At 37.7% G+C, this 21251-nt stretch overlaps 2 protein-coding genes across 2 annotated transcripts; both read right to left on the minus strand.

The window, feature by feature from the left end:
- Window positions 1–520: 520 nt before the first annotated feature.
- Window positions 521–4577, minus strand: LOC122883228 (protein shisa-5-like). Its single transcript, XM_044211602.1, has 5 exons — window positions 4456–4577; window positions 3991–4141; window positions 3701–3861; window positions 2656–2814; window positions 521–1298 (listed from the first exon to the last, which is right to left on the minus strand). Exons 1-5 carry the CDS (start codon window positions 4520–4522, stop codon window positions 1159–1161), a joined length of 678 nt encoding a protein of 225 aa, XP_044067537.1. The 5' UTR covers window positions 4523–4577; the 3' UTR covers window positions 521–1158.
- A 2574-nt stretch (window positions 4578–7151) lies between these two features.
- LOC122883232 (protein shisa-5-like) lies at window positions 7152–19732 on the minus strand. The gene is made up of 5 exons (XM_044211612.1): window positions 19547–19732; window positions 18186–18339; window positions 17456–17598; window positions 10753–11007; window positions 7152–9193 (listed from the first exon to the last, which is right to left on the minus strand). The coding sequence occupies exons 1-5, from the start codon at window positions 19611–19613 to the stop codon at window positions 9012–9014; spliced, it is 801 nt and encodes a 266-aa protein (XP_044067547.1). The 5' UTR covers window positions 19614–19732; the 3' UTR covers window positions 7152–9011.
- Between the last annotated feature and the right edge of the window lie 1519 nt (window positions 19733–21251).

Raw genomic sequence — 21251 nt, forward strand, 5'->3', positions numbered from 1 at the left:
TTGGTTTTTCTTGGACTGAAAAACCTTTAATATCTCTGGAGATGCTGTAGGTTACACAACACAACAGAGTGTTGTTAGTGTTAACAGACCTACAGTATGTGGCTTATTTTAGTGCTGTGATACCATAGAGTCACTCGGTGCAAGTACTCTAGTCATTAATTTAAGTTGTATTACAATAATTAAAGGAACAGAGTGTTTCTTTATTGTACCCATCAGGGTTATACTTCATAGGTGGACCTCTACAGAGTCTAACCACCTCTTCATTCATCCCTAGAAATAAACAGGACAACCATAAATCCTGTACATCAAGTGGTTAAAATACAGCACCTGATTGTAATCTTTGATCTCTGCGAGAAGTAGCCTATGCTTAATCATAATGAGACAAAACAGAGCAAAAGGTTTATTGTCTTGCATGTAAAACAATATTCTCAATAACAAGACCTGGTAGCACCAGTGTGCAGCATACAGTATCCCACTGTTTCCCTTTTCTATACAAAATAAAAGCGGAGCAGAGGCGTCCTCTAGTGGCAGTTGGAGTTTATTTTAAAAAAGAAGCATTTTTAACAGTGTTGCATCTTAATTTCAACCGTTGGCACCACAGGTCTCTTATAGGAGGGAAATCCCAAAACTCCTCAGTTGTTCAAGAATAAACCAAGACTGAGCGCAACAATTCAAGTAGTATTTGTTGAGAGAATGTGAATGTGAATTGTTAATAAATACAGAACAATTATTTGCAGAATAAACATCGCCTTTACTGTTGTCTCCATGCTTAATGTGTTTGTAGTTTTTTATCATATATATATTTTCTCTCTCTACTAACTTGAAAAGTGTGTTTGGCACTTGTATTTATCGCCTGAAATTCAGCATTTTACAACACTTACATTAAAAAGTGGTCAGAAATCAAAATTGGATACTGCTAAACAAATGGCCATAACTGATTCATAAAGGTTTACCCATAAAACGCAGCAGCAAGATATAGAAATCACTTTTCGTAGGCTAGTTCAAATGAGGGACACATTAGCATAAATGTAGATTTCCAAAGATATATTTCATTCCTACAAAGGGGGTTTCCACTGTAATCCACACATTTCCCATGAGAATAGTGGTGCAACCAGGGTTTTAAAACTTGCTGTGTTTTGGTCTAGTTAGCTATCAGGTTTAGGGGTTTGGGCAATAAGAGGGGTTGTAGGGCAGCTGTGCAAGTTTGTCTGGATGTGGTTGCGGTTCATAAGGCTGGTCGGGGAAGGGATACATCGGGAGCCCTGGAGTGAATGCAACTGGAGAGTAAGCTGGATCGGCTAAAAAGACAAAAACAAATATTTGGTTTGTTGTTACTGAAAAAATGTTGTTGCTTTTCTAACTAAGATGTTGGCCTGTAACAATAATCATTAAAGGATAATGCTGGTGGTATTCTTTATTTTTTGACATGACAATGACAAGACTTCCCTATCGTGTCTGTTGCTCTCAGCCCAAAGCCCATTTTTTCCTATGTCAAAAATATATAGTTCCATATAGTATAGTCTAAATAATGCCCCTCCCACTAATTAAGTGGGAGGGGCATTATTTTAAAGTGTTTCTCCTCTTTCTGTATTACCATTAAAAAAAAATTATTTAAATGTTATCCTCAATGTTACTTAACATAGAAACATGGGACTCTCCCCAATAATATAATGAGCCTATAGGTTTATGTTTTGACCACCAGTTTAAATTATTTTCACTTTACTCTCTGAGGAATTAAGACTTGTGTCCGTCTGTTTGGCATGGCAGACAGGTCACCATTGCCGTGGCGAAGAAGCCGATCAGAGGTGCAAATCAGAGCGGTAGTGAATTCAATACATTTCAGCGTTGCAGTTGTAAACAAAACGCAGTGCCATAGTAGCTGAATTCACCCAAAATTGACCCAGAAATGAAAAGTGATTTACGCTGCAGATCTGTTTTCTCAACACTAATCTTTAGCTCCGGCCCACCATGCATTCTGTGTGGATGTTTCTTGCTAACATGCACCTTGGTAGTCGTAGTTAACTTCTACCACAAACTCTTTACACAGACTTGTACCTTTGACTTTTTATTAAGGAACCAGATATTTTGTAACTCAGTTGTTCATATTTTGTACTGATGAATCTGGAGAGTTTCATACCAATCCAAGCCATTGAAGTGCTCCAACTCTGATTCACGTAACATTGTCCATAGGAAAAATGAATGGGACTTAAACCTTCAGAACCAGGGGCACCTGAAGTAACTCCAACTTGCAACTTTATTGGTTTGTACAACAATGGAGCTCTATGGCACAGTGGAATAAGATATATGAGGCTTTAGGCACACGGGCAATACTTGTTGACTTTGTTGACTATAAAAAACATAGAATATCACCAGACTTCTTCTTTAAAGATGATTATTGATGTCAGTAAATGCTAACAAACAACACTGACTTGTTAATAGGAATCGGATGATAACCCTTTAAATATACTGTATAGTTAATCACAGTACAAGCTGATACATAGCACCCTCTTTTTTTGGACAGGTGGACTAGCTTGGACAACTGGGTGACATCAACCAAGCCTGCTACACCTGTATATTCCTCTCAGGTAGAGTCAGTCTAAAACGCACCAGCCCCTGCTTAGTAGAACTGTTAATAAATTAAATTAAATAACTCACTAGCTTCCAAGTATGAGGGTGGTGGTGCTGAAGGGACGGCCGGGCCTCCATATCCAGGCAGGACATGTACAGGCTGGTAGCCTGGGTAGGAAGGCTGATATCCGGAGGGGAAGAGTGGCTGCTGGGGTGCGTTGTCTACAGCGGTGGTGTATAGCACAGCTACAGGTAAAGTCATAGACTGAGTTTGGTTTGAAAATAAGGTACTAATACTCTGTGATTTGTTTGCTGACTGAAACAAATTATGAGCATTAAATCCACTGGTATATCTCATCAGGTTTTTTGTTTGTTGCTATTCGCTCTCTTGTCGAGAGTAGTCTGGCCCTGTCCAAATGTAACAAAATCCAACTACCAGCACCTCTAAAGCTCACTAATTAACACATTGCATCATGTGTTTTTTAATCCCTACAAAAAACGAAGCGTAAAAACGACAATTCTTGGTCGGGTTCATTTGCCAGGTAACCAATGGAGATTCAAGAAAGTTACTGGTCCCGTTGGTTGCCTGGCAACTGGTCATGACCAACAAATATCTGGCACATAACCGCCCGTAAACTCTTTAAAATTATTAAGCGTACGGTCTAGACCTGCTTTATAGGAAAAGTGCAATGAGATAACTTCTGTTATGAATTGACGTTATATAAATAAAATTGAATTGAAATTGAAACTAACAATTGACCATTGTACGAATTAAACAAACAAGATACAATGTGTTAATTGGTGAGCTTCAGAGGTGCAGGTACGCAGTTTTGTTTTACTTTTTTAACCTTTGTACAGAGCCAGGAGAGCTGTTTCCCCCTGTTTCCAGTCTTTGTGCTAAGCTAAGTTAGCCGGCTCCTGGTGGTAACTTCATATTTAGCTTAGCATACAGTCATGAGAGTGGTATCAGTCTTTTCATGTAACTCTCGGCAAGAAAGCAAATAAGACTGTTTTCCGAACTTTGGACTTTTCCTTTAACAGTAGCTGCAATTGCTTGCACTTACAGTACATAAACATTTTTTAGACTGTAGTTGCCTGCACAAATTAAACTGTAACCAAAAATGTGTCCTACTTTGGTTCCTATGGTTGCGTCCTTTGCGACACTTCTTGTAGAACAAGCAGCAAGGAGCCACACAGCAGACGATGAGACCCACACAGAGGATAATGGGGAAAATAGTCCCTAAGATGCTTCCCAGAAGCATAGCAATGTAGTGTTTTTTCTTATCGCTAGGACTGGGGGGAAAGACACAGAATTATTAAAAAGTATAATGATTAAAACAATTGCATTTCTTAAAATGCAGATATTGTTTCTTATCCTGTCTTTTTGAAACGAATGAAACAGGTTTAAAACTGGGGGCAGACCTTCCAGCACAGCCTTCTTGTTTTAGACTGTATTTCTTTAAACTGCAGCAGTGCTTTTTTTCGCAGCTTCCACAGCAGAAGTCCTGAGTGACACATTGCTGAGTATCATGGTAGAAACCATCAGTGTCCCAGTAGCTGCTACAGTAATCAGCTGTAACATATAAAGCACAGGGTCATGGTGAAGAGTAGCGAGGGTGAGAGATTAAGGAGTTACAGTATAACATGAATTGATAAGATTAAAATCTAAACTTTCAGTTGTTTCTTTGATGTAAGTTAAACAGACAGTACATGTACATATAAGGTCAAAACAAGTGTCATTGTCGGTGGTCCCACTAAGAAGTAAAATCAAAGAAACTGTGGCACCTGATTATGAACTGATCTCACTCCACTGAATCATACTGGGTTCACTTTATGAAATGGGGAAGATCCAAAAACCTGTTGAAAAAACACCAAAATAAAACTCACCACATACAGCCGGGAGCAAGATCACACACACAACACACACAAGACTGGATAAGACACTTGAAACCATAACTACTGTGATGCAGTGTAATAAGGAAATGACTTGACTGTGCAATGAGACAACTGTTTCAACCTGTCTGTCTGTCCCACCCTGTAGCAAGTAGCCCAACAACATTCCCCACTTAATGTGAAAGACTTGCCACTGGATCAGTGAAAGACCTTTTATGTAAGAAAGCGCTGCATTCAAACAAATGTAGTTTTCTTGTGACTCCAACTACTGATGATGCCGTGTTTTTTGTTTGCAAGGTTTACATTAATTTCCCCCCGCAACATTATTTACTAATCATCCAGCCTGTATGGTAATAAAGGAAACGCTTGAAACTGAAACCAACTCATATAGAAACTAAGACCACAGATGGGTCTAGCATTGATACATTTCAATTTCAACCGTTGTTGGATGTAATACAGTCAACCCCACCCAAACCCAGTATTGTTACCTGCCTCCACCCACTCTCTCTTGAACTGTCCTTGGACACTTTAGCACTTATAACATCCCCTATTTATCAATACACCCTCAATAAATGTTTATCAAAATATAATTTTTACTTAATGTAAAATGTTTGCAAATGTAAAAATTTAGTGGTTACCTCAACACGGACCAACAGGCCTAAGAAGCCAAAGTCCAGTCCACTTCACACACTTCTGTTTCTGCTTCTGTTATGCTGCTCATTAATATTTGTGAAAAACTAAAATGATATTGGGGTGTTCTGTTCTTATTCTAGGCCAAGAGAAGTTAATTCTTAATGTCTTATACTACATGGATCTATGGAGTAATTATATTCACCCTCTTCTCTAACTTCTCTTTCTTCAGCTTTTCTTTTTAGCCATGTTAGTCCTGACTGAAGTAGCTCAAAGACTATTGGATGGATTGATAGGAAATTCATGAAAATTAATTGTACTGATCCCCTGACTTTTCATCATAGCGCCATCATCAGGTCAAAATTTGAACTTGTCCCAATACTTTGGTTTATGACTTAATCAAACTTCAACTTGTATAAAATGCAACAGCTAGAGTACTAAAAAAAACAACAAGAAGAGAACATATCACTCCAGTGCTCGCCTCTCTACACCGCCTGCCTATATCCTATAGGATCAATTTTAAAGTTCTTTTATTGGTTTTTAAAGATCTTAATGATATGGTCATATACATATACATATACTACACTCTATATCGGGCACTACGATCATCAGACTCGCACAAAAAACCCTGCTGAAGCAACCTTTAGCGCTTATGCCCAAAAACTATGGAACACATTACTACAAAATATCCTACAATCAGATTCTTTGAGTGACTTTAAGAAACAGCTCAAAACACACTCTGGCTTTCTCTTAGATCGAGAACCTCAGACTGTTCAGACTGTTTTACCCATCTTATTTATGTCCCTGTTCTATTTGATTCTGACTTGATTCATTGGTTGTATCCTTTTATTGTCTTGGGTCTTTCAGCTTATTCTTTTGTTGACTCTCGTAATGACTTTGCATCAAAGCACTTTGAGCCACATTTTATGTATGAAAGGTATTATATGAATAAAATGTATTATTATTATTATTATTATTATACTTTAAACTAATTACATTCCCATGAGCCTCAGTTGTGTCCAGCACTAGTTAGCAAATGTTAGCATGCTAACACACTAAACTAAGCAGTGGTGGAAAGTAACTAAGTGCATTTACTCGTAAGTACAACTTTGAGGTACTTTCAACTTTATGCTACTTTATGCTTCTGCTCCACTACATTTCAGAGGGAAATATTATACTTATTACTTCACTACACATTCATCAGCTGGAGTTACTTTCAGATTAAGATTAAGTTTACAAACAAAACACATGATCAATTTATAAAATGTGATACTGTGCTATATATTCAACCATCCAACGGTATATAAAGTAGTGCAAATGTGCTCCACCTCCACCAGATGTATTAAATCAGTAATAATATTCCAAAAATATGATAGACTGTTTAGTAACATAACTCTCTGAAAGGGAGCATTCTGTCCCAAAAGTATAGGCTATTTGTACTTTAATGCTTTAAGTGAATTTTGCTGTTAATGCTTTTGGACTTTTACTTGAGTGAAATCTTTAATGTAGGACTTTTACTTGTAACAGAGTATTTTTATATTGCTACTTTTACTTAAGTAAAAGATATGAGTACTTCTTCCACCACTGAAACTAAGATGGTGAACAAACATTACACCAGCTAAACATCAGCGTGTTAACATCAAGTCATCGTGAGCATGTTAGCATGTACATCAAAGCACCGTTGTGCCTCAATAGAGCCTCACAGAGCTGCTAGCATGGCTGTTCACTCGTTCTAATCTGAATCAAGGGTCTAAACATAGGTCATATATTGTACAAATTGTAAAGCCACTAAATCTGTGATTTAATGGTCCACTAGTCCACCCGACCACCACGTTCTTTAAATGTCTTGTTACCTCTGACAGTATGTGTCCTTATGCTTTTATCCTGGTTTTGACACTTTTCATTATTGATTAATGTTCTCGTAGTCTTGTTATGTATTCACTTAGAGTGCAATAGTGTTTCTTTGTTTGTGTTGGGTCAATTTTGCCTTGAGTTTTCTAGTGTAGACACAAGCGCACTTTGAGTTATCAGCTTCTATTCTGAAAATTCAATAACCAAAGTTGGGGAGAAACAGAAAATATGTATTTTATTGAACACTGCAGAAAAAGTGGTGGGTTTTTAACAAAATAAAAGTCATGTACATTCTCAAAGTAGCATTGTTGACAATAAGTCTTGGACGAGAAACACAGACGGAACAAGAATACATCTCTGCTGGTATGTCTTTCATAAAGTATACAAATGGCTATAGTTCACATACACAAATAAAAACACTCCAACTAAAGTAACTTTGAAGAATCAACACTGACCAAAAGGACAGAAATCACAGGCAGAACACATTTAGAAAGACAAATTTCAGACAAAAGGCAAGCCTACAATGAAGTACACAGACAAATTGCTTGCTCAATATAAGAAACGCACGTACATTCCTCACAAATCAACTGTTTTGTAAATTACAGAGATATGTGTGGACATTAGGCCCCTTTCATTAGCTGACATGTGGTTTCTCATATGTCAGCTGGTTAAATAAAATAAGCCACAGGTGTGACTGAAAATCACTCTGAATCCTATACCCGTGATACCTACATTTAATGTTACTATGGACTATGTTCTTTGACCACAACCAAAGTCTAAACAAAGTTGAAAAGTGAGGGATTTCAAACAGATTGGCTCAAAAGATCTATGTTTGGCTCGTCACATGAACTGTGACTGTACTATATTCAAGTAATTGCAGAAAAACGCAAGTGACACAGCAGAGCAAGGAAGGCATATTAGTTTGGTTTTTAGATTTTAAAAAAAAAAATCTACAGACTACTTATTCAAACCTGGCTGTTGTGCTGGTACAGTCCAATAAAGGCAATGGTGATGACAATTTCCAAAAAAAAAACCAACAACTTATGATTTGACAAGGCAAATAACAATACTGAAAATGATGACCTTTAAAGATTCACTGCACAGTTTGGGTTGTAACCAAAGGAACTAAATTACATTTACACTTTAGCTTGATAAAAGGAATAAATAATAGGCTAAGAAGGCACAGTTGTTTCTTGCATTTTGTAAGTATAACATTTGTATTTTTTGTGGACTCGACTATGTGAATGTTTGGATGATTGAAAAGAAAAAAAAAATCTCCTTTGGTTACTTGATTCAAAGTTGCCGATGCATTTCAGCTCAGTTACACATATTGAAAGACGAGCAAATGAAAACAATTAATGAAAAACAACTGGAGCAAAAAAAGAAAACAAACCTTAATGTGAAGTTTTACATGAACACACAAAACTTAAATGTAAAGTGCTCTTCCCCTGTGTGCGAGGCTTATTTTGTTGAAGTGACATGATGAACGTTCCCTTTTTGCTGGAGGCTTTTTTCTGAACACACACTATTCACTGACTTTAAAAAAAAAGGTTGAAAGCACTTTTATTGGTCTGAAATAAACTGGCAGAAAGCAATGAGATTATGGCCGCAACCACTAAAACTCCTCCAAAGTTTGACCACTGAGTCTGACTGCAGTCGCCGTAGATGGTGAATTAAGACAACAGGCAGGTTCGGGGTGCACAGCATAGACAGGGACTAGTAGGGAGACTTTGAGGCATGTGTAGAAGGCTGGAAAATGTCAAAGCACTTCATCTACTCTTTAAAAATCTGACTCTGTGGTTTTATGTGTAATTTACCAAGATGACTAAGATGGAGCCACAAGAATTTATAAAAAAAAAAAAATCTCACCACTTGTATATTGTAAGTCCATGCATTACAAGCCAAAAAGGTATCAAGGTATCATTTTTACTTGGCCAACACCAAAACACATGAATGAAGATGCTCAGAAACAATTCTCATCTGGATTCAGATTACACATTTCCAGTCCTGCCAAGTTCGAAAATGTTGCAGCACGTTTAAAGTGGCAGAGAGCGTGGCACTGTGGTCTACTATCCAGTCTTGGGTGGTGCAACAAAATCCGGGTTGTATGCTGGCTGGGCTAGGTAGTCTGAGTGTGCGGGTGGAGCGTTGGGCTGCGGCTGGACAGGAGGCTGCAGAGGATACGCTGGCTGGCCAGGAGTGAATGCAGCCTGGCTGTAAGGCATCGGGGTGGGAGGGTAGTAAGGACCGGCTGGACACAGAAAGAAAACATGGCATGAGGATGAAAAGGCTGACAAATGCTTAGACAATAACCACAATTTCAGTTCTTTCAAACCATAAATGTGTCATTTCCTATTTTACAAAATCCAGACATGACCCAACTTTATACCAGCAGGTTATTTCACCTCCACTTCCGGTTGCAGCTTTTCTGAAACACCAAAATTCCATGTTTGCTTTTATGTAATGTGTCATTACCCCATGTTAAAGGGTGCTTTTCTACAGTAAGCTGGGTGTTTCTAAAAAAAAAAAAAAAAAAAAAAAAAAACCCACTATGTAATCATCAACTTTGTGTAATGATGTTAATCTTAAAAACCCCAAGAACTTCATTTCTGTCCATTCCTTGCAGATCCATTCGAGAAATGCACTGTGTGAAGTACATGGACAGCTATTACACAAAAAACTGTGTGTGTGTTTTAATCTAGGTTGGGAAATTAAGAACTTGAGTCTATCTACGTTTTCATTTTAGGCATTTGGATGACTTTCTGAGAGTAAAGGCTGTCAGAACAAATTCAAACTATGCATGGTCTTCAAAGGTGGGTGCAGTGTTAATTTTGATTTATTTTTAGTTGTTTAGTTGCTTAAAATGTTAAAATTAGTTTTAGTCAAATTCAGTCAACAAAAACTAAAAACATTTCAGTTTAGTTTTCTCTCTCTCTCTCTCACTGTCGTTCGCGCTCACTTGGCATTATTGCACCTACCTGCACTCTCCACTGCAGAGCAGCGTGATCATTCAGAGAAGTTGTATTCACTCACTTGTTCAACACTGTTCACTGCCTCTGTATATCTTGAGGTGAGCAGTTGAAACATTAGATAACATTAACGCAGTGATATTCCTTTAGCGAACATCAGGAGGAAAATTTAGACAGTTGACCGCCAACATTAATCCTGTACTCATTCCTACTAACAGCAGCACGAAAGATTGCCAACTGACGGTAGTGCTAACGTTACATTCACATCCAATGCCTTTGATAATGTTCCATTAGCTTACCTCGCTATAAATTGTCTGTGTGCTAACCTGCATGGTTTTGTGGTTTGTCTCAGCTGTTTTGCTGCCAATTCTTGTCTAATTTTCTTGTAATTTTGTAGGTGAATTTAGTCGATAAATCTGTTACTTTTTTTCCTTCCAAGAGCCGATTATGTTAGATGACATTACAGGCAGAGACACTTTGTTACTGAATGCAAATCACCCTCTGAAGAAGAGACATTTTTGCGAGGCGGAGGATACCTTTAACCAATCAGGAGTTTCAATGTGTAATTCCACAGATGAATGCAGGTTCATTTGTCCATTCGTCCATCTTTTGCATTACTGTCTAGTTTTATTCACTGACGAAAAATGTAACACATTTCGTAATTTTCAAAGGCTACTTTTTATTTAGTTTTAGTCTGGTCAACAAATATTTAGTCATTGTTTCTGTTGACGAAATTAATATTGGTAGGGTGTTTAAAAATGGAAGTTGTCCTTGATTTGATAACAGGCTGTTGTCACAATCAGACCTGTAACTCTAACTTATAAAAAAAATCCACACTCACTGGCTTCCTGATATGATGGTGGCGGTAATGCGTTGAATGGTTGTCCGTGGTAGGATGATGTTGGCATGGGCTGAGGTCCGTAGCCCTGGGGCATGGGCTGGGCTCCATAACCCGGCTGCACTGGTACGGGCTGGTAGGGTGGATACTGGGCCCCCTGGTAGGACTGAGGTGGTCCTGGTGTTGCAGTTGGCTGCTGGGGATACTGCTGAGGAGCGGTGGTGACAACTGTGGTGTGGGTGGTGGTAGCTATCACAGCTGTAAGCAAACGCAACGCAGAAACAGATGAGAAATACGGCTAATGTAAGCTAGGTAGGGGGTTCAATCAAAGATTCAGTTGAAGTGGGGGAGCACAGCAATTGGTGGAGTTGCTGAACAGTGAAAAAATAAAGGACTAAACTAAAACTAGCTTTGACCAACAAAAGTCTAGTCCGTTCTGAGCTAATTGTTTGGGGAACCATGAAAACATAATCTTATGCTAGTTAAAGTGGTAAGTGAGATCACTGAAGCTGACAACCAACTAACCGCAGCATAAAAAAATTTCCAAATACACGCTAAGCATTTCCACACGTTAACCACCACGCAGAGATTAAGAATTATACTTACACAACAGGAGGTGCAAAGCATTACAACATTAAAACAAAAGAGAAGTTCAGATTTCATGCAAAGATGTCATTTGTTCCACAAATATGCAGAAGACTGAACTCAGACCAGCCCATCACTTATGCATTTATCAAACCTGGCAGTGACAGTACGAAAACTGAGCTGAAAAAAATCCTGTTAAGTCATCAAGCTTCTACAAATTGTCCTATCTTCATTGTATTACACTGGAGGTGGATACAGGGACTCAAGGGTGTAATTTCCACTTTCCACTTTACTTACAGTTTCTGTTTCATTTAATAAAAATCATTATCTATACATTCATATGAGTCAACTTCAGTTATTACCTCGTCACACAAATTAAGCTTTATAAGCAGCAGCGTGTGCTTTTTGGACTTTCCCTGCCCCAGGTTTTGCCTCTCAGACTGCATACTGTCTGCCCTATCTAATTGGTGTAGGTTGTTGAGGCCTTATGCAGCTGAAAGGAAGTACACAGGACTGAAAAAAGTACAGCAACATACACAAAGTATGAAGCCTATTAGTCATTATTTCAAAAGACAGAGTGCGACAGATACTGGGGTTTCGGAAGTATCGTCTGAAACAGTCGATGGTGAGGAGGAGATTGACGAGGAAGTAACGTTAGCTGAAGCCCCCGGCTGCTTACAAAAGCTGCTGGACCAGTGATATCCTTTGTGTCTAAACGGACTGAGCAGACTTTTTTCGGCATTTATTACAGACGTGTTCATACCGTTTATACAGATTAAAGTATAAATAACTACATCATTATTAAATAAATACAGTTTGAAGCAGAAATAATTAAAAACCTAGTTTACTTTTTGTATGCAAATAAATGTAATCATTTTGCTTGTAAATGTCTCCTTGTATCCCTTTATTAAGGAAAAACACATCACTTGATACATTGCGCCCCTAAAGTTCTTTATGCGCTACTAAATTTTTCAACTTAGGAACAAGGATGTTTTCCTTGGGGAAAAAGTTAGTGTCAAGCCCTGTTCATCATGATTTGTTACTTGCTAGATTGACATAAATATATATAAATACTCAATGTTTCCACTTTAAGTGTAAACAGCATTGTTTTAAAAAAAACTGAGAGAAGAAAGGGGTGTGTGTGTGTGTGTGTGTGTGTGTGTGTGTGTGTGTGTGTGTGTGTGTGTGTGTGTGTGTGTGTGTGTGAGAGAGAGAGAGAGACAGTCACTCCCCCCAGCATGTGATATATTTGATATATTTTCTAACAGAGTGGGAGTTATCCTGACCACTTCCTGTAAATGACGTGGGATGGTCTTGAGTTTTCCCCCCACTGTGGTTGTCGTGGAAACAATGAGTCACATGAGGTGGAGCTCTGACATTCCTGGATGTGATCCCGACATGCAACAGCCCAAGTCAGGAAATCCACATTCTTGCTTTTGTTTTAGCCTACTGATCTCTGCCAGAGCTGAGTCGCTGCATGGCAAAACCTGAACAAGCTGGCTAACTGACAGGAAGTGCAAGAGCGTGTAGTATTTACAGCGGTGTAAGTGCTCGAGTGTCAACACAAATGCACACACAACTCAGGTGCTTTTCTTCACTGATTGGACCTGAGATCATAATGCCTTAATCTGAAGACAAATTTAATGCAAAATTATTATACTGTTCACCATATCATCATCATCATGGCTTGCCACATCACCTACTGTAGGCTATAATGTTCTCTCGTTATATCTCCATGACTGTCACATATGCCTTGGCCGCCTCTCATATTAGTCATGAACCACTTTGGTTTAAAAAGGCGTTTTTTAGCATTTAACTTCATGTCAAACAATTCCCTCTTTATGCCTGACATACCATTGAGAGCTGTTCTGTTAATATTTTATAAATTATTTCAGGGTCCTTTAACACCTCTCCTGACTCTGCTAAACTTGTTACCTTTTTGTCCGCTTATTTCCCTACAGCAGGACGTGAAGCTCTGAGGTGTCAAATTCTTGTTTTTACTCTTTGGTAACTTTGTCACAAACTTTCCTCACACACCGAGCATAACAGGTAGCCTTATATGGCAATTTTAGGGGCATTGTTTATGCTAATGATCAAATCTCACAAATACCTCCTCATGAACAAGTGGCATTCATCAGTCTAAAGCAAGTGATTTATGACAAGTTTTTCCAGTTAAGAGAGTTTAGTGAATCCGACCTGGAACATTCGTACGAGCAACAGAAAAAAGTAAGAAAGGTTTAAGATACGAAAATATTCATGCAATAAGCCCATTTATCTTTGTTTGAAATTTGGTGGACAGAGGAGGCCAAGGAGCAATTCATTACATTTTGTCATGATCTGAATCTGAGATGTAGATGAAACTATGAAAGACAGAGGTTGGAGTGTTTCCCAAGGTCATAAAACTAAGTTTACTTCCTGAAGACTTTTGAGTAGTAACACTTAATGATAGGGGGGTTTCGCACATGAAGACTGACTGAGTTTGATTCTGACATCTTGTCTCAAAAACTTTAAAGTCTTGTGGGAACACGACAACTGCTCAAAAGTGGGAGTGGTCACAGCCAAACAACAGCAGCAGTTAAACCTTAGTGTCTGCTGCTCAGAGGCATACCTGCATGTACTGTAAGACAACAAGGGTGCTGACCTTAATTCTGTGACAGGAACATGAAAATAGAGACTGTGTGTGACGTATCCATGCCAGAGACAGCAGGAAAGCGCAGCACATGTTTACACCTGTAATATTAATTCTTTACTTTGGTTTTAATGGAAATTATGTAAAGATGAGTGTTACTGTAATGTAAGTGATGTAAATAAAGTTATACGAAGTGCTTACAGAGTTAGTTTTAAATGTAAGAGACAAATTCATATAAATTATCTTATGATCTCAAGGATAAGGCTGGCAATATTCTGTATTTCTTTAAGGTCAACAAATCCCAGTTTCTCTGTGGCCCTCTGCAGCAAGCCTACTGAAATGTAAATCTTTAAAAACAGGTAACAAATAAATTGTTTCATTATCAAAAAAAGGACATTATTATATAACAGCTAGGCACTGTAGTTTTAAGCAAACATTAGTCAACATTAGTGTAAATAGTGTATTTGTTGGGGACTATTTTCAGCCACAGGTTTGATGCACTAGTTAGTATTTATGGCAGCAATGTCGGGGCTCTGGCTACACAGAAAATACTTAATAGGATCAATTCATTGTTGGTTTTGGTTTTTGGTCTTATCATGGGATTTTGTTGACAATAACAAAGATATAGAATATCACCAGACTTAGGTACAGAAAACTTAATTTATTATATCTATGCTCCACTTCATAGCACTGAAAATAAACAGGCCTTGACTAGTAAAACGGCAATTATCACTGATGACTATACTGAGTCATCAACCTGCAGGATTCACTGCTCGCCACAGAAGATCATTAAGTGAAACCTTGCACAGCATGCTGAATGATAACAAACACATATATTTGATGAGGAACTACACAGCTCTCGACAGAGTTTACTTCACTGAATAGTGAACTCAAAGTACCTCTTTGTAACTGCGGTCGATGTCACATGTCCTTTGCATATCATTGGGATTTTTGGAATGCTAAACCAGTTTGTGCTCCGTGTCTCAATGTCTGTCTTATTAGTAAGACTAAGCCATTGCAGTAATGAAAGTCATGTGGCGGCTGGGCCGACAGAACTCAAATGAGTCCCCTGATGTTCTGCTTTGAAAATTAGACAGACGAAAACTCCAACACACTAGAAACTAAGAGTCTGACTTCTTCATTAAAACAAACCCCCCCCAAAAAACAATCAGACACTGCATTTTACGTAGGCTGAGAAACTGTCAACAGCAAGTGAGCAAGTCAGAGTGTTTCTTGTTGGTTGTGTGCAGGAAATCTCCACAGCCACATGTTGCAGAAGCACCAAGATGCTGTCAATACTGTTAATGTTATCATTTGTGTTTGCCACTGATAACTAACTCTAAAGACATCACTTTTTGAGAAAGGTTGTGGTCATACTTCATTTGCATGGTCCACTGCTGATACAAACAAAAAAAATCAACTGAGTTTCAGGTGCTTCTCACAATACCGTGTATAGTTATTTAGTGTCTTAAGTTGTTAATCTTAAGGAAAAGAGTCAGGTAAGGTTGAGTTTAGGTGTACAGCTGTTTTCAGGGTTAGGTTCACCTGAGTATGATGTGTGGATGGTTATAGCATTTTGTCAACTGGCTCCCCTCATGTTTGTCAGACAAGGTGCCGGCTAACTGAGAATCCATCCACAGGACAGAACCGATGTCTGTGCATCATATCACTACCAGTTTAGGAGTGGGCGCTATGGATAAAATCCTCTATTACAGTATCTGTAATTTTATAATGTGATATCATGATATAATATTTTAGACAGATATATAGATTTTCTGAAAAACCAACTGAGAGACTGTTTCTGGTTAAAATACCCAGATGGGAGCATCTGTTTTTGACTCATCTAGTGAATTAAATGCCTCACAGATCAAGGTACTTTGTGGTATTGATGTATTCACTTTCCTTTTGTAAGTTTCTGTTTATCTTAAACGCCTATTCAACCCCTTCTGTGTTAACCTGCTGTTCAGGTAGTACCAGGATGTAAGCTTATCTTATTAGGATTTGGCAGTAGAACTCATATACAATACAACCAGATATCTCAGAGGGATAGATACGGTATAAACAGCTAAATGAGTAGACAAAAGAGTTGATAACAGCTACTCTTCTTACTGTATGTAAGTCCAATAAAACCTCTGTGAGTAAAAAGCAATAGTTTATCAATACATCTGTTCAACAAGCATAAACATGTCAACATGTAGAAAGCTATATTTTAATCTGCTCTGTCTGTAGTCTTTCAAGTTTCACACAAGCACAGCGAGCTAGCTCGGCTAATAGTGAATTGTTACAGACAAGCTAAAACAAAAGCTGTCTGTATGTAGTCTAACTGTTTATCTTAGTTTGCCACATATCTTAAAATTTGGCAAATTCTTGTAACCTTACTGCTGACAGACAAACCAGCCCCTCCTCTCTCAGCAGTAATTTACCTGCAGTGAATCGCAGCAGCAGCAGAGGGAGGAGGACAGAGGACAGGAGGAAGGCCTGACACTGACTGATGTTTAGAAAGAATGAAGAACACAGACATCACTCACTATTTTGATGTCAGGAATATGATTTATTTTATTGACATTTTAGATTTGTTTCCAGTGAGATATTATAGAGTTTATATACGGACTTTGCTGTTGTAAACTTTACTGTTGCTGCTCTAGAAACAACATTTAGTTATATTTAAAATATTCTATTCTAATCCTGCTCTGAATTTATTCTTTTTTAAAATTATATATTTTTATAAAAGCAATTATTTAGTAATGAAAGAAACCCAATAAGAGCATCGATAAGAATAGTAGTATCGATAAAATCCTAATGATACCCATCCCTAATCATGAGAAAATGGCGGCGGGTAAAAACAAAGTTTATTTAGATAATTTATCACTCACTCACTTTCAATATGTAAGAATGTTTGTTGCTTTGCATCTATGACACACTGTGTCCTGGTTCTGATTCATTTACTTTATTCATAAAGATTAAACATGACAATTAACTTTAGTTTTTGTTGTTATTTGATAACCGCTAATAAATTAAACAATTTGTATAGGGGCAAGTAAAAATTTAATTCGGGCAAGTAGATTTCCTTAACGTTGAACCCTGTAGTAGCAGCGTAGGACTGTCCACATACTGTGAGGTGGCACCAAAATGACATCTTTCTTACATCCTTCTACAGAAGAGGAAGATGAGGCTTTACCGATTTCAGAAGTCAATATATTGTAGAAAGAAAACCAATATGTTTCCTCGTAAGTGGTCATTTTAAGGAGTTTTCTGCTGAAGATGTGGCATTTAAATATGGAGACTATTGAGAGAAATTCCAAACAAAATGAAGTTTCAGTGCCTCACTGCTTCAATAAATCAAACCAGCCTGTTTTGAGCTCCTGAAACATTGGCTGTTGTAACTATGAAGGCAGTCGAACTCTTGGCCAAACAACTAGCTGACACTTCTGAATCTAAAAGCATCACCAAAAACAATAGACAGTATTACATTGTTAGTGGAGGGCTACTTACGTCTTGGCTTGCGGCACACCTTGTACAGGCAGCAGCAGGGACACACACAGCAGCAGATGGCGATGAGCAACATGACAACAGAGCCACCAATACCAATGATCATGGGCAATGGTCTGCTATGTGAGGCAAAATTAATGTCTGCACTAAAAAAGAAACAAAGAAAAAATCATGCAAAACAATATTTTGGTTGCTATTATCTTACTGGTATAGCATAGTAGACAAGAAAAGCTGATGGATGTCAATCCTTTAGCACTTGTACCACCAATGATAGTAAATGTAATTAATACACAATATTTGTCACAACAACTATCTCTTGTGTAATAATCAATACTGGAAAACACAAATACATCAATTCTCTATCATAAATACAGAATACTACCCAGTTTGTAAAATGAAATGAACATCAGGCATGTAAGCTAAACATATTTTATGAATCTATTTTTTTAACATATTTTATGAATCTATTATGTGAAAGGAGACTCTGCTGCAAGTTACAACTAATTCACACATTAGCTTCATGCTGCTTTATGCCTGGCTGCATAATCATTTCATAATATGCTGCAACATCTCTACTGTGATTACAGAGGGACAAAGAGAGAGTCTCAAAAAGGAAACCAACTTGAGTCTTTTTCTGTCTCACCATCTAACACAGAAATTTAAAATAACACAACAAATGTCAACTGTAGAGGCAGAGGCAATTTATGATCTATTACAGAATAAAATAGTATACCAATTATCTTGATCATCCTCATCAAACCGCCAGAGAGTATCCTTACAGCAGTATCGTTTGGAGCAGCTACCACAGCAAAATTCATTAAAGCACCACTGGAATGGATGGTACACATTGGATGAATCTCTGTAGGCCTGACAGCCCCTGTCCCCTGCTGTAACAGAACAGAGACAGAAAGCAGAGAGGTGCAGGAAACGTGAGCCTTGCTACCTCTGAAGACAAAGCTGTAGTGGTGATCAGAGATGGGTAAAACAGGAGTAAGTCACGAAAGGAGATTAATGAAACACACTGCCTCATCCCACTAAAAACAAGCATCACTGCTAATTCAGTTTATATATTTGCTTCGGTCTAGGTCTAGAACAATCCAATAAAGCTGAAACAACAAGGCAATTTGTTAATGGACAGAAAATGTATTGCCGACTATTTTTATATTTTAGATTTGTTTTGGTAATTTTCATATTCTCTACTTCTATCTTCACCAACGTGAGGGTGAACTGAATATCACTGGGGTTTTGGACTGCTGGTCCGACAAAAAAAAAAAAACAAAGCAATGTGAATATGTAGCCTTGGGCCCTGTAATGGCCATTTAACACATTTTTTGACATTTTATAGAAAAAAATGATTAATTGAAAATGAGGATAATCCTCAGTTGCAGCTCTATAATTAAATCAACATTTGTAAACATGAAAACAGCCTCACCCTGACACCAGAACACTAATCTCTGAAACTATCAAAATATCCACTCAATTGCCAATTTACTAGCTGAAAGTAATGCAGTGTAATACAGCAGCCCGGCAAAAAATCCTACATTTATTAAAGTTATAATGTTTAGTTTTTGTTGAAACTGTATCGAGAGGTGTTGATTCCACGTTATGGTAATTGTATTGCGTTATACTGAGAGGTGTTTTTAATATTTTGTCCACCTTTATTTATATCAAAGAGGATAACTTAGCTAGAGCTGTTCATCCTCACAAATAATGCAATAGATTATGGATATATTTTATGCAAAGATTCATCAGACAACGTTATTTCTAGTCATTTAAGTGATCAGACTTTATTACACAATAGCTACAGGGTGGCAAGTGGAACTGAACGCACCGACAACGACTAGCTGAGTCAATCCCTTAACTTAACGTTAAATTTGTCGGTGCAATGTCGACCTTGGAGTTATAAAAAGCGGAACTGGCTACGGTTGACTCCCCATTAGCTAGCTGAGACAAATTAACGCTCGCCCAGCTCTGTTTGAGCCCCGGTGGTCTGAGCTAGCTAACGTTAAACACGCAGTAACGTTGCCGTTAAACAACGCCGACAACAATGCGGCAGACATGGAAGAAACGAGTTTAAAAAAAAATCTAACTCACCAGAAACGTAAGGGGCCAGGGTCACACACAGAGCCAACACAACAACACTGGACGGGCCCGACGCCATGGCTACTTCAAAACTCCCGGATTGAAGCAGGAAACTGGGACTCTCCTCCGACAGTTGAACCAGGTCTGCTCTGACCTGAAGAGACCGCCCTCAGCGAACCTCGTCCACACAGTCGCCTCACCCACTCGAAGTTCCGCCCATCTGTCTATACTGTTGTTGTTGGGTTTTTTTAGTTGAAACGTTATACTAAGCATGTTGTCCACAGAGTAAGTAAATGAATGTATTACTGCGCCACTGACGTTATCTTAGTGGAGTTTATCAGAATTAATAAAGCCAGGCTATGTTAGCCTGTTGGGGGGCCCAGTCTATGCTGTCAACCTCCAGGCCCTCCCACTCTCTGTGCAGTGTGTAGTAACTAAGCACTCAAAGTACTGTACAATTTTGAGGTACTTGTACTTTATTTGAGTATTTATAGTTTATGTTACTTTATACTTCTACTCCACTACAACTCAGAGGAAAATATTGTACTTTTTATTCCACTACATTTATTTGATAACTTTAATCACTAGTTACTTTGCAGATTTAGATTAATAATACAAAATATAATCAACAATTACATTATGACGTATTATTATAGGTTAAAATAAGACTTTATTAATCCCAAGGGGGGATTAAATTAAAAAACTCCATTTGAAACTCCACCTTTACCAGCAGCAACATTAAAGATGTAAACATGAATTCATCAATAATTATAATCCAGTAATATAATAGGCTACACATTATTCTGTATTTGGCCATTCTGCATAATGAGTACTTTTACTTTTGGTACTTTATGCAGATTTTGATGTCCTTTTACTTAAGTCAAAATCTGAATACAGAACTTTTACTTTCTGTATTTCTACACTACGGTATTGCTACTTTTACTTAAGTAAAAGATCTGATTACTTCTTCCATTTACTCAAGTACTGTAGGCCCACTTAAGTAGCCTTTAGTGGGTACTTGTGGGCTACTTTACTTTAGTATTTCCATTTCATATACTTTATACTTTTACTCCACTACTTTTTACTCCACTACATTTATCTGACAACTATAGTTACTAGTTAATTTGTGGATTCGGATTTCACATACAAATCATAATCATTTTATAAAATATGATGCATTGTTTCAGCTACTCAACAGTATAGCAAGTACTTAAATAGCTTCAGCTCAACCAGCTACAACATTAAAATGCTCCTTACATGTTGATTAACCAATTATTATTATCCAATAGTATAATATATTGTATATATAGCATTTTGAAAGGTGCCAAGGATATTTTATGGTTAGACCTGCATCTAAAGATTGTTTTCATTATAGATTAATCTTTTGTTTATTTAAAAAAAAAAGTTCAGTTGTTCAACTAATTGTTTAGCCTGTATGAAATATGAGAAAATTGTGAAAAATGCTCATCATAATTTATCAGAGCCTGCAACAAGGCCATATGAACCCTCTAGGGGGTCCAGGGCAAAAATGAGCTGTGGGCCCCTGTTTCTCACACTTTTTGTGCACTGTGTAAATATTAGTCAGTAATTCGCAATACGTTTGTGGTTTCTTGATTAAGTATTTACGTATTTAGGATTATGCACCATGTAAGCATAAGATAAACTGAAACAATAAAGTCGTTAAAACAATATTTTAACTCAAGGCTTCTCCACAAGA

The sequence above is a fragment of the Siniperca chuatsi genome, linkage group LG2 (genome assembly GCF_020085105.1).
Source record: "Siniperca chuatsi isolate FFG_IHB_CAS linkage group LG2, ASM2008510v1, whole genome shotgun sequence".
NCBI classification, from domain to species: domain Eukaryota; kingdom Metazoa; phylum Chordata; class Actinopteri; order Centrarchiformes; family Sinipercidae; genus Siniperca; species Siniperca chuatsi.

What these genes read in the sequence shown, in the direction of transcription:
- LOC122883228 (XM_044211602.1), bottom strand. Translation starts at nt 4,522, where the DNA reads ATGGTTTCAAGTGTCTTATCCAGTCTTGTGTGTGTTGTGTGTGTGATC. An exon ending in CTTGCTCCCGGCTGTATGTG is followed by an intron (nt 4,142 to 4,455) that starts GTGAGTTTTATT and finishes TATATGTTACAG; the next exon opens with CTGATTACTGTAGCAGCTAC. An exon ending in ACGCAACCATAGGAACCAAA is followed by an intron (nt 2,815 to 3,700) that starts GTAGGACACATT and finishes CTTTACCTGTAG; the next exon opens with CTGTGCTATACACCACCGCT.
- LOC122883232 (XM_044211612.1), bottom strand. Translation starts at nt 19,613, where the DNA reads ATGGCGTCGGGCCCGTCCAGTGTTGTTGTGTTGGCTCTGTGTGTGACC. An exon ending in GGTGTGCCGCAAGCCAAGAC is followed by an intron (nt 11,008 to 17,455) that starts GTAAGTAGCCCT and finishes GTTTGCTTACAG; the next exon opens with CTGTGATAGCTACCACCACC. An exon ending in ACCATCATATCAGGAAGCCA is followed by an intron (nt 9,194 to 10,752) that starts GTGAGTGTGGAT and finishes TTCTGTGTCCAG; the next exon opens with CCGGTCCTTACTACCCTCCC.